Source organism: Meleagris gallopavo, chromosome 1 (genome assembly GCF_905368555.1).
Source record: "Meleagris gallopavo chromosome 1, MGAL_WU_HG_1.1, whole genome shotgun sequence".
In the NCBI taxonomy this organism is placed as follows: domain Eukaryota; kingdom Metazoa; phylum Chordata; class Aves; order Galliformes; family Phasianidae; genus Meleagris; species Meleagris gallopavo.
In genome coordinates this window covers 24,933,317-24,946,793 of record NC_139404.1, presented here as the reverse complement: position 1 = coordinate 24,946,793, position 13,477 = coordinate 24,933,317, and the positions used below count along the sequence as shown (strand labels likewise).

Sequence of the window (13,477 nt, the reverse complement as noted above, 5' to 3'; positions counted from 1 at the left end):
ACCTCATTAGGTTTTCATGGGCTCACTTCTCCAGCCTGTCCAGGTCCCTCTGGATGGCTTTTCTTCCTTCCAGTGTATTGACAGCACTCAGCTTAGTGTCATCTGCAAACTTGCTGAGGGTGCACTCGATGCCATCGTCTGTGTCATTGATGAAGATGTTGAAGAGCACTGGTTCCAAGACCGACCCCTGAGAGACACTGCTTGCGGCCGGCCTCCACCCTGACACAGAAATATTGATCACAACCCTTTGGCTGCATCCAGCAGCCAATTCCTAATCCATCCAACAGTTCATAATCCATCGAGCAGGCCATATATCTGGTCTTTTTTTTTTTTTTTTTAAGGAATACTATTTCCTATTAAGAGGAATACCATACTATTCCAGATCCTATAGCATGACAACTATTAATAAATATTGCTTAACTTCAGGAAGAATTAAATCAAATAGCATTTCCATATTTTCTAGAAATGAAATAGAAGGATTATCTAGTTATCTTATATATACTAATACAATAAAATGTATGGATAAGAGTTAGGCCTGCTCATCTATAGTTCCTATAGGAACACTGCCACGATAGTGTTCACTTACATGGTTTTATACTATTAAACTATTTGTTCATTTTAGCTAATCTTTGCATGACATATTTGCATTACAGTAATGCAAGTCTGTGAGGATTATGATTTCATCAATTTTGCACAGGTAGAAAATAACAGCTGAACCTTGTTTGAAAGGCAAGTATACTTTTATTAATTTAAAAATTCTGTTGACTGTGGTAATGTTCAGTCTAGACAGAGACCCTGGGCTAGCATGTTTTTCTTGGATGTTGGGTTCAATTACCATAGCATCACATTTCATAAACAAACCATACTCTGTCCTAAAATTAATTAGATTTCCTATCTCCAATATTTTGACTTGGAGCATGTTCCAGAATTTGAATGATTGTGAAGTATTCTTAAAAATCTTTATTTTTATTTCCATTCCTGGATAAATATTATTTCATTTTTATATTCCTTTAACTTATGTAATTCATTTTTTAGCATCTACATTTCAATTGCTTTTGTTTTGCTAAATAGAACTGTTCATGCTTCTTTAGCAAGACTTGCCACGTTGTGATTTGTCCTAACATTCCTCTCTCTACCTTTTCTGCTTTGAATTAGTTTTTCTGAACAGTTTATTTAGCGTTTTAAAAGTTTTCAACCCAGTGAATTCTACAGTGGATATTCCCTGCTGTCTTTTGGAAATCTCTCTTATGATAGATCCTAAGAACATATTTATCTCCTTTTTTTTTTTTCCATTCTCATCATTTTGTGGCTTAGGGTCATCTTCTAAGCAACTAATGTAACCAGATCTTTCTCTGTCATCTCCAGCTAATGAGCTCTCAGCTTACTGCAGACATTTCTGTTATTAGTATTTAAATGAATGACCTTGCGCTATTACATGCCTTCCATTTATACTATTCTGTCATCACAGTCATATAATTCTTCCACTACAATATCCTGACCCTCTGTTGTATTGGAAATGCTTTCTACTTTTGCTACCTTGGTAAACTGCATCAGAAAATCTGTACCTTTTTATTCCAGACTCACTAATAAAAACAAAATAAACTGTAGCTCAGGACTGATTCTTGGAGCACTTCATTAATATCTTTTAACTAAATCTTTGTCATCTTTTTAGCCTGCCACTTAATTAGAAATTAATCCTGATCGATTCCTTTCTCTACAATCTGTAGATAATTCACTAATATTCATTCACAGAAAGGAAGCTACAATCAATAAATCCTGGATACGTAAGACTACATAGAAAGAATAATTCCAGTAATAAGCAATTCTCCATGCATCCAAAAATCATGGAAGTGATGAAAGTACAAACATTTTTGAAGAGCACATACCTTTCACGTCCTAGTTCCCTAAAATATCTAAGGCCTATGATAACAAGTACTTTTTCCCCATTGTCATCTAGAATGTCCTGGCAAGTTAGAACAATTCATCATCCAGTCTACTTCCCCAGAGGAAACTTAGAGCAAGAAGGATGGACTTCCAGTTGGCAAAAGCTCATGTCCAGCTACCATTTCTCTCAGTCCTCCGTGATCATGTAAAGGTCATAAAGCACATGTATATGATCAGAAGTGTTAAAACTCCCAGAAAAGGAAGAGATCAGAACCTGACTTCCTCTACCAGAAGTCTTCATTCTGTACAGGTCAGAAGAGCCCATGGAATATAGCTAGTGGGAAGCAAGCTGCAGGAATTGTCCTGCTAGCAGAAACTTCCTTAAGTTACCCCTTTTTTTTCATGGTTAGTAACAGCAGGCACACAATACTTTGAGGGCATCAACACTCCAAAGGCTTTCTGTAGTAACAGAAGTATGTAATACATCTAGAGTACCTCATGTGTAGTACAGACATTTCTGATGACTGTTGGCTCCAACATACAGGGTTAGATTGCTTGTACTGTATGTACTGACCTGGCAAACTCAAAGAACAGGGAAGCAAAGCACATACTACCTTACTTATTCTAATAAGAAATTGTAGCTGCCTATCCTGAAAGATTGGGTACTATCTCTACAAGAGAATATTTCTTTTGATGCTTGATAAAAAATAATACCTGCTCATACTGCATCCAGATTAAAGTGTTCACATGTGAAATATTAGTACAATACTTTAATCTTGCCTACCCCTAAATATATCCCCTTTAAATCATGTTATCGTTGGAACCTAATTGATAGCATCACTTCAAAGAACAGTTTTGTAAAATGAGGCTACTTCTCCTCCTTAGCCATGGAACATATGTTAGTACCATCTATCTCAGTGTGATCCCTGCTTATTCATTTTAATTAAAAAATCAAAGGAGGGATTTTACAAAGATTTTTTACTAATGTCATATGCATTCCAAATGTAGAAATCTAAATTTGGAACCATGTTCACAGTTCATTTTACATACAAAGTAAAATCAAATGTGTTCACTATTCCTATTACTGTGATTCTTTTCTGTTTAGACATGATACACAAATTATTTATCAGTCTTTGGAGTTCATAGATAAACTTCAAAATGTGCACTGAATTTGGTCAGATAGAGAATTGATCAATGGGAATGCAATAACACGTTAATTTTTATATCTTCAGTGTATGTTTTAATGAGTTGCGACTTTTCTTCTAATTCAAAAGCATTGCAGACAGGATGAATGATTTTGTGGGTCAATAAAAGTCCTATACTCAGAAGACTGAAGTTCAACCTCTGGCTTTGTTTTGCAGTTGCTAGACTGCTTGAAGAAAGGTGAAAGACAGAAACTGTGATATTCTTTTTCTTGCAAAGATGTGTTTACGCTTTAAGGTATCAGAAAAGTTATATATGCTGTTTAGAAACTGGAACAAGAACAGCTAAAGATTTTAGGTCCATTTTTAATTAAAATACAAAACACTTGATGTATTTGAAAATAATAGATGTCTTTAGTAATAATTAATATACAAAATTTTCCAGTTCCTCTTTGTATTATCTGAAAAGAACAGCAGAAAAGTAATGTATTCCTTTTCAGACTTGTTTTCCTTAGAACAAATTGTATCTCCCTCTATATTTATCTTTAACATGGTTCATAATTGCACGCTCCTCAACCAGGAACATAACGTTCAGATATACTATATTACATATTATACATTATGTATGAAAACTAGTTCATTTCTTATCTTCAAATAATGATCATCAAGCTGGTTCATTATTCATCACAGAAAAATGAACTCTGTTCATTTTCCCAGTTATAGTACATTCTGCCCTGATCACATACATAAAATTACATTGTCTAGATAAATGTCTGGTCAAATATGACCAAGCAAAAGAATTTGCTGGAGAATCAACCTCTTACTGTAGAGTTCTGTTCTTTCAGTTTTCATCTCTATTTAATTTGATTTATTTTATTTCATTTTATTTTTTTCTTTTTTTTCTTGACTTTTCTGGTTACAAAGCTAATAAGAGACATGAACCAAAAGTGAAATGATGTCCTGGTATGGCATGAGCCAGCTGAGAGCTGGAAATAAAAAGCCAACAGGATACTGCCCCACTAATCTCTACAGTCTGAAACTCAAAAATGACAATTTAAATAAGACTGCCAGCTGTTTTACTAAGATTATTTTATTAGTAACACCAGATAATTCACTAATTCCTGGTTCCTTTCAACTTCTATTTCTCTCATTATCCTCTATAAATACATATGCCAAATCATCTGAAGTGTTCATCTGAAAACAGTGATTGGCATAAAAAAAATCTGAAGAAAAATGAGGCTGAGGGACAAATGAAAATTCGATTTTTTTGCAGGATGTGAATGCCAACCATTTTTTCTTGAATATAGATGCAAGCATCACTATTATCACTACTTCTATCATATATTTATATTACATAAACTGTATATTCTATTACATTTCACATATCATCTAAGCATATGAATACTGTGTAGTAAAGTATTCTGTGATCTGCTGCGTTTAATGGATTATCTATCATCTAACACACAGGGTTTTGTTTTGGTTGGAATTCTCTTAGTAGTGACTGTTTTCAATGAAGTTTAGCTCAAGAAACAGCCACAGTTTATCTATTACAGAGCCCAATTTGCTTAATGTAGCCTTAGAGACTACCTGAAACACAGTAAGGACTTAAGTTCTTGCATTGCTATGTAAAGACAAAAACACTTAAGATGCATAGCAGAAGCTGCTATCAAGGCTTTGGAATAAGATGGAACCTGACTGATAGCCCTGAAGTACAGAAATTTTCTTCCGGATCCAGCTGGACAAAGCTTAGAATGAGAGAGGAGAGCCCACACAACAAACAAATATATTTGTTTGAAGAGAAGGCTCAGGTGGAAACTTGTAGCCGTCTTCCAGTACACGAGGGGAGGCTACAGGAAAGCCAGGACGTACTTATTACAAGGACATGTAATAACAGGACAAAGGGAAGTGGCTTTAAATTGAAAGAGGGTAGGTTTAGCCTAGATCCGAATACTTAAGGAAATATCAAATATTCAGTATTTAAATATCTAAAAATATCTAAATATCTAAAGAAATTATTATAAAGAAATTATTTATGAGGGTGGTGAAATACTGGAACAGAGTGCCCAGTGAGGTTGTGGACGCCCTCTCCCTGGAGCCATTCAAGGCCAGGCTGGAGGGGGCTTTGAGCATCCTGGTTTAGAAGGAGGAGGTTTCCCTGCCTATATCAGGGGGTTGGAACTAAATGATCTTAAAGGTACCTTCCAACCCAAACCATTCTATGATTCTATGATTATCTATCAACAAAAGCAGATTACAATATGATAACACATATTTGAATTCTATCCATTGTCCACCAGTCCAGGATCTACTTCAAAATTCTGATTCTTAAAATTTTAAACAATGCAATTTCTTGAGGGTATTGGAGTTACTTATAAGAACGGATAAAACTCTGTTTTGAAAGTTTTCATGTGTGTCTTTTGTCTGTTCCCACAGACCAAGAATACAAATGAATACAGATATCTATAGAGCAAACATGAATATTTAAGTGAACTCTTAGGATTCCTCTCATATTTGTGGAGAGACATAGATACTTCTTCACTGCAATGTATTTCATATTAAATGTTTGATGTAAAATCAGTGAGACAAATCATTGGCTGCTATTGCCTCTGGAAGACAAAAAAGTGAAGAGTTCAGATGGGGAGATGTGAGTAGTTTATGATTAGTTGTGATTAATTCAGCTTTACTTGTTGGGCAGCGTGTTGATAACGAATTGACACTGATTACAAATTGTTTTGGATTACAAATTGTGGATTTTGGATTACAAATTGTTGGGCTTTTGTTTGTTTGTTTTAATTATTTCTGGTTTTGCATTCCTGTGATAAAATCTCATTTGCATGTTTCCTTGGGCCAAGCTAACTCCCCCAAAGAGGGAACTAATAAGTTGATACTGATTACATGCATTACAGGTTGCCTGTAGATTATTTCCAAACACTTTCAGAGATATGTAATTTACCTAAAAAATTAAGATATAATATCAAAACACATTCTTACTAAAAGTAAGTTTTGTGAGCATATGAGGAGAAATACAAACCTCTTTTATCTATTCCGTTCTTTTACCTCTGTTCAAAATGTTTTGAGCTCCAAGATGAAGACCGTGTTTCAGTTTCCCTCTGCAGGTGGTACAAACTATTGTATTTTTAAGAATATTTCCCTTTCTGTCTATCTGCCTTTTAGAAAAACAAAGAGGAAGAAAGAACGTTTTTTTCAGCTCAAGAAAATAATTCTGAGGAGCTCTCAGTTTGTGCATTTCATTGCTAGTTCTCTGCTGCTGAAAGATACAATTTCCCATCTAGTAACTTTTATAATATTGAAGAAAGCCAAAGAAAAAAATTGCTCACCAGTTTTATTTTTGAGGAGTCTATTATTTCCACAATTGCTACAGACTGTTCTTTCTCCTTCATTTTTCTTCTTTAAACTTGTAAATGATACCAGAACTGCTAGACAGAAGTTTATATGCAAAGGTGAACTTTGATTCTTCCTTGGACTTTAAGACTAATCTAGTGTAGAATGTGATTGACAAAGCATTTTCATTGATGTTATGCAGCCTTTTCAAATTACCCAACCTAAGCAAATGAGTTTGTTAATGTTTACTCTAGCTCCTTCTCTACAGTGTTTTAGCAGATTTTGCAAACTTGTAAAGATTGGCAAGTGCCATCAGTATTCCCTAAATTAAGAAATAATCATATGATTATGTAGCATAGGGCTATCTAGATCAACAATGCAAAATAGACCTTTTGGAAAACTGATTTTATTTCATGATTTAGTATTCCAAACAATTGCTGAATAAAATAGTTTTGAGGATACCTACTTGAATTTCTTCTTTCTGTATAATTCCTGGGAATAGGACTGACAACAGTTTTTGTAATTCATCCAAATGGTAGCCGTAAGTATTTGAAAAATAATTAGTACAAATCCAAATTATTAATGCCATGATAAGAAACTGTGACCTCAGAGAGCTTGTAATAGAATTGAGATCTTGCAGACTGACTATTTTTATTAAAAGTGTCTCTATAAAATCAAATGCAGAGTTAATAGATTTAATGAGAACTGTCTGTAGTCGACAGAATCATATATATCAGAGAAGGAAAACAACCAGCCTCTTCTGTCCTGATCTAACCTATAACCCATTCTTGCACATCCTAAGATTTTTTCAAATGCCAAAAGAGCTGACCAAAGTCAAGCCACAAGTGAGCCACAGTACAAATCAGGATTTTTTCTGTAAGCTGTTTTCCTACAAGCTTACAGTGAGAGAAGTGGAGCAATCCAAACTGACCTGACTCCAAAGCAGAGAGTAAGCAGACCAATCTCAGTGAGAGTATACTATAAACATGCAGTAATGCTAATGAACTCATGAAATCTTTCAGGACTCTTCAAGAGGAGCTCTCTTGTAAGCCAACATATCCCCACAGCACTACGGTCCCCATGTGCTGTTGCTCCCTGAAGCATGCCACTTCAGCCCTACTATCTAATGGTTAGCAAAAGCATGCCTTTCAGGATGCCCAAGTCTTTTTCTTCCCCTCTCAGTCAGTGACTCCTTAGTTATGGGTGAGCAAACATGAAAGCAGAAAGTGAGTTAGTGAAGCAGTGTTCAAGCTACATGTTTACAACCACAGGCCTAGGAATGGAAGGAGAACCCTTTGAGGCTGGCTGATAAGGCTGAGCTTAGCTTTATTATTGCTTTGGTCTGAACATCATAGGCATCTTTTAATGATTTAACTAGAGGCCCCCTTTATCTTACAGGCAGCCACTTGAGTTCCTGGAAGGAGGGCAAAGTAAAGGTGGAAGCTGGGAAGAATCAGGTTATGGACAAACTATAACTATCCCTGTTATTGCTGGGCAAAACAGACAATTTTAGTGTACAGAGGAACAGACACTTGTTTAGTTTGGTATATCGCTTTTTGGTTTTTTTTTTAACTCTATTTAGATCTGGACATAGTAAACAAATCAACAAAGAGGTATTGTTCTTTGTTTTTTTTCCTGGACAAGCTTTTCCTTTTCTCCCAAGTAATCTGAATTTTTCCATTTTGTTTAACCATTCCATACCTACTACTCCAGCAACAGTTAACTCACCTCATTCAACAGATCATTAGTGGGCCATTGCTGAGGATTTTTTCAAGACCCTTTTTTATGGTACTGCTCTCCCTCAAGCAGAATTCCTTCACTCACCACCAGCCACCAAACGTATACAGAGCCTCTTTGTTTCCCTTCAAGTGTGCTGCTAAAAGGCCTTGTATTCTGGAGTATCAGAACAAAAGACGATTTATAATCCTTGGATATGTTCACAAAATTGAATCATTTTTAGCACTGTCCCCACACAGCGCCATAGGAGAAGTCTGTGTCTTTCAGAACTGTACTATCTTCTCATCTTATTCTCACTATAAATCAGTAAATATCCTAATGCCTTTGATGTACTTTTGAGTGGACTCCATGTCAAATAGCAATCATTATCCCAGTATCTACACACTGGTTATCTGGGATTCAGCAATTATTTCTAAAGGAAACCACTGGGAAAATGCCAAACTTTTTCACAGAGATGACTGTTGTGTTTGCTAAATCAATGGTTTGCTGGTGAGTCCTAGGGCTGTATACACATATTAGCAAAACAAAACAGCATTTAGTAAAAACAAAAGGTTTCCCTGGGTCACACTGTCAAATCCAATACTGAGAAGCGCAGAGATTCTGTTTTTTAACTCTGCTCTTTTCTGGCTCTCTTCACTGTGACTAATGCTCTGCATATCTCCCTTGATCCAGCATGTTTCCTACACTTCCCTTCAGGTATTAAAAAGGATACAAACCGCAGCGTTTTAGTACTTACTCTAAACTTTCAACAGTGATGTAATATTTGTTTTATATTTACCAACCTGTAAATCTACATTTTGTATGTTCCGAGCATATGAAATTCAATAAACGTGAAATTCACAGTAAAATGTTTAAGATACTTGGAAGGTTTTGAATAAGAATGAAATTTTGATGGAAATGAAAAATGTTTTCTTTACAAAAATCTGTTAACGTATGAGACATAAACAACATTATTCACCTTCAAAAACTCACTCATATTCATTTCAAGTGGAAACTTTGCAGTGTTGTCTATGAGGTCAGAAAGATATCTGTCTTTCTAAATGTGTTATTTAGAACAGAAATGGATTTCGTATAATATGGTTGTGTATGTTACTGTCTTAGTAAACATTTTCACAAGACCGAATTATGGAAACTAGGAAAAGGATTATAATTTGGTTGTGCTCTCTTTCAATTGCAAATTTTCTTGATTAAATTTTAAACATTATCAACAGAGAAATCTAATTTTTTCTTACCACTTGAACCTGGTTAAAAGTAGAGATTCTAATTGTTTTACAGCTTTATTACTCTATAAGTACATTTTCCAGTGTGAACAAAATATTTTCTTCAAGTAACAGATCATATAATTTCAGCTGTATTTTCTGGACAGCTCTATAACAGGGTTTACAAATACTTTCAGATGAAGTATGATCTCTTGCACATGGGATGGACATAATCTTATCTTGTAACTCAACTTTTAAAAGTCATTTTAAAAGGTAATTTTATAGCAATTGGGTGGTGTTAAGAGAAAGAAAAACAAAGGCTATTCCCTATTTTGAACAATTCTTAAGTTCCTGATCAAAACCAAAAAGTTTTGTGAATTTTAGGCGAAGCACAATAAAAGACAGAGTAACTGCTCTTTAGAAGCTATAATTTTAATAAGAGATGGAGGTATGTTCTTGTTTTCACTTCTCTGATTCTACTAATACATGACTATTGTTCATTAATTCAGGGTCAGACAATGAGTCTGAGCAATTATTCACATGAGTGGTCTCATAGAATTCAGTGTCCTCGTTTAATGTGTCATTAAAATGGTACATGGATGCATCTAACTAACGCAAACATCAGTTCACAGCAACACACAATGGGTAATACTGTGAAGTCCTTAATCCCAACCACTGTCTACTGAGAAAAGTCAGAAATTGGGCTGTGTCAAGCTTAAAGATTTGTGGGGGAAAAGGAAAAAAAAAAAAAAGAAATTATAAAAAAAAAAGAAAAAGAAAAAGAAGAAAAGATTATCTACCATATTAAGAAAACCAGGACACTGATTTTATCACAGTTTTAGAGAGACACTTTTGCACCAAGTGTAGTAATCCAAGGAACATAACATTTAAGGTGTGACACTTCAGCATTGTGCTAAAGAAGGGCACATTGCCAAAAGAGAAGATGGAAGAGGCAAAGGCAGAGATTTGCTTAACTCTTCCCACTCTGGCGCAGTTTGCATGCACAGCTGAAGGCAAGCTACATTTTGCCATACTACTGAATATTTGGAAATATACATTGTTCTCCAGTTTACCTAGCAACTTGTTGATTTCCCTTATACAAACAGAAGTCTGTACATCATTATCTGACACACAGTCATTGTAGGAGTATAAAATCTTTGAAAGTAAAATGTAGATTAGGACTAAAAGTCCTTACATCTCACCTTGCTCTTCAAGAATAGAGTATTCAGTATATTTCACTGGTGTATGTCCTTCACGGCTAGATAAAGACTAATGAGTCTGGAATTAGGGTAGATTTATATCATTCAGTTTTAAAAGGTGTTGAGGGAGTGCAAGTCCAAATCAAAACCCAGAATTCGTGCTTCCCATCACTAGTCCATGATACAACATCTGAAAGCTTTCTCCCATGCTTCACATTAATCTCAACCAAAATATTAATTCAGCCCCCAAGGAGCACATCTTTGCTATGTTCTGTACTGAGATGTGTACAAATTATACTGTATTACTTTTGTAAATGCTATGCAAATGCCAGGTATTTATGGAATTATTAATTGCCATTAAAACTGGCCTTTGTACTGGGCAACATAGCGATGCAGAGATCTTATCTTCTAATATATTTTTTGGTAGACAATGATGTTTTGTAACCAGAAAAAAAAAAAAAAAAAAATTATGGACACTGTTTTCCCAAATAATAATGAGCATTTGTGTCCAGAAAAGGTCCATCTTTTCTCTTCAAAACTGTATCATGTATGAAAATTTAAGTAAATTTGTCAATCCTTTGACATTATTTTATTTTTTTAAAAAAGAGCGTACAGAGCAATCATAATTTGTTATGATTGCTACTGTAAAGCATTTCATCATTGTTGTTAATATTACTCAGCAAAAGCACAACTTCTCTTTACGAAAACCAACAAACAGGGGCAACACTTGCTTTAATATATGACACTGAAGTAAATACATTACTCTAGGTACTACTATGTAATTTTTACTATGTAAAAAAGCCAAGCTTTTATTTTATTTTTAACATAAAGTAGAAGAGCCTTTAAGCAAAGCTTTCTAAGGCCTTTGAGAGTAGAGAGAATCTGCATATTCATAGTCCAACATGTGAACTACAGCTGTGACAATGGAGCTGCTGCTGGGCTAGAACCACAAGTTCTTAAGTTATTTCAGTAGCTAATCAGAACTCTTAGAACACCTCTGTCCCCACCACACTGAAACCTTTTCCTATTATGTTTCCTGATAAAGAGATGGGTAGCTAAAGAGAAAGAAGAATAATCCATTGATAGCACTGCTTTGGCTTCTGACATGTAATGTGCAATTGAATAGCTCAGTGAATTTCTCTATTATAAATATGAAGACCAAATTCCACAAAATACTTACAGTTCTTTGCATCAGAAGAGGTGTTTCAGAGCAACCTATCCCATCATCATTAAAGCTTGATTCCATATTGATTATGTCTTCAATAACCTCTTCCATCTATTAAAATAATATTTTAAGATCGATAATTATTATTATTGCAGAAAATATTATTCTGAAAATATATGGAATATAATTGTATTTATTACTTCAATAAAGAATTCCAGAAGTTTATATCTTAAAATTCAAATAATTCAAATACTTCTACAAAATATTCACTTATTAAAATTCTTGTAGACTTTTGCGGTTTAGCATTACTTCTTTCCTAGGTTTAGCATCTTTCTTTCCAGCCACCAACTCACTCTTCTTTCCTAATCCCTTATTGCAACACCAAAATCAGACAACAAAAGCACATTGCTAAGACGTAAATACAATCTGTCACCTTCATCAAATGTGTCATATTCACAGTGTATTGCTCCACTGGCACAGGAAGACTGAAAGGAACCTGTGGTTCTGCAAGAGTATGAGTCACTCAAATTTGGTACTATACACTGTTCTCTAGATTCAACAGTCTGTGTTGTGCTTGGCAGTACACTGGATATTTCTTTAGCCAGCCTTCTGGACTTTTGTTCTAGTCTGAATCAAAATCTGCTGAAGCAGATGGAATATATAGATGAGACCGTAGTTGAAGGAAATGGAGGAGGCTCCATGCATCAACTAGAAACATCACTACGTAGCACAGAGAAAGATCACGCACAGCTCAGGGACCATTCAATAGTCTTTTTAGGTCAATTGACACAGCATGTCTTCAAGGGTTGCTCTGAAAGTAATGCCTCCTACTATAGTCGACCCACAAAATCAGAGGCAGATATTTGTGCTATGGCAGTAAAAGTAGAACCTTTCATTAATATTCTGTTACATTTTCTTGCTGTGTGACTGGAATGATCCCTACAAGGATTTTGGTTAACTCCAACTATCACCTTCTCAAATACCAACAGGCACAGCTCAGTAGGGAATAAGAGGTTCTTTGCAAGCAGTTGTTTTTGCTCTGGAGGATAAAGAGTTGTAATAGTACAGGAAACAGTTGTTCCTGGTCACATATACAAGGTACTTAAGAACCGTTCCAGGACACTGTAATTGCCAGTGCAAAGGTGGCCACAGAGTACCATGAAGGCCATCTAAAACAATCTTTGCAGAGTAATGGTTTCAATAATCCATAATTCTGACGTTAATTGTCACTTGTCAATGTAGAAAGAACAGAGGGTTCACAAATGAACCCTCCAACAAGTACTGGTTTTATCCTTTCAGTTCACTTATACTTAGCTGTATGGCATCCAAGTTTGCTCAGATTGGTCACAGGGTATTTGTAAGACTCTTCTATTAATGCCCAAGATATGATAATGGCACCTCCACTTATTTCTGCAGGAATTCTCCTTTTACCTAATAAGCACTATCTCTTGAAATCTATTTAAGTATTAAAAGCCATAATGATCTACATCTCACACTGTCTGAGAATGTGACATTGTATAATAGCTGTACTTCTGTTAAAATCGATGGTGGCCTAAAGTTAGCAGATCTATGCCAATTTACCCAAGATAACCCGTATATAAATATACCAGCTAACTGAAAAATGAATGAATGATTCTTTCAGTTACATCTTTAATCAGTATTTAACTTTGTTATGCAGCTAGGATAGTACTTTTAGACAAAAATAACTCTTATCTGGGAAAAAAAAAATAAAAAGTTTGCATTCCTAGGTATGCATTGGCCATAGTTTAGAAGCCTGATCTTGCAATAAGCTATTTGCATGGCATTCAA

At 35.1% G+C, this 13,477-nt stretch overlaps 1 protein-coding gene across 8 annotated transcripts in view; it reads right to left on the bottom strand.

Annotated features, from left to right (window-relative positions):
• Positions 1-13,477, bottom strand: part of TFEC (transcription factor EC) — a 92,050-nt gene that overhangs the window by 24,036 nt on the left and 54,537 nt on the right. For 6 of the 8 annotated variants that reach the window (XM_085219169.1, XM_031553244.2, XM_031553243.2 and 3 more), the window contains exon 3: positions 11,684-11,779. In XM_085219169.1, coding sequence (XP_085075295.1) covers positions 11,684-11,779 — 96 coding nt within the window. Of the gene's footprint in view, positions 1-6,364; positions 6,505-11,683; positions 11,780-13,477 lie in introns of those variants that run through there. The other 2 variants (XM_019612492.3, XM_085219148.1) reach the window with 1 other exon arrangement.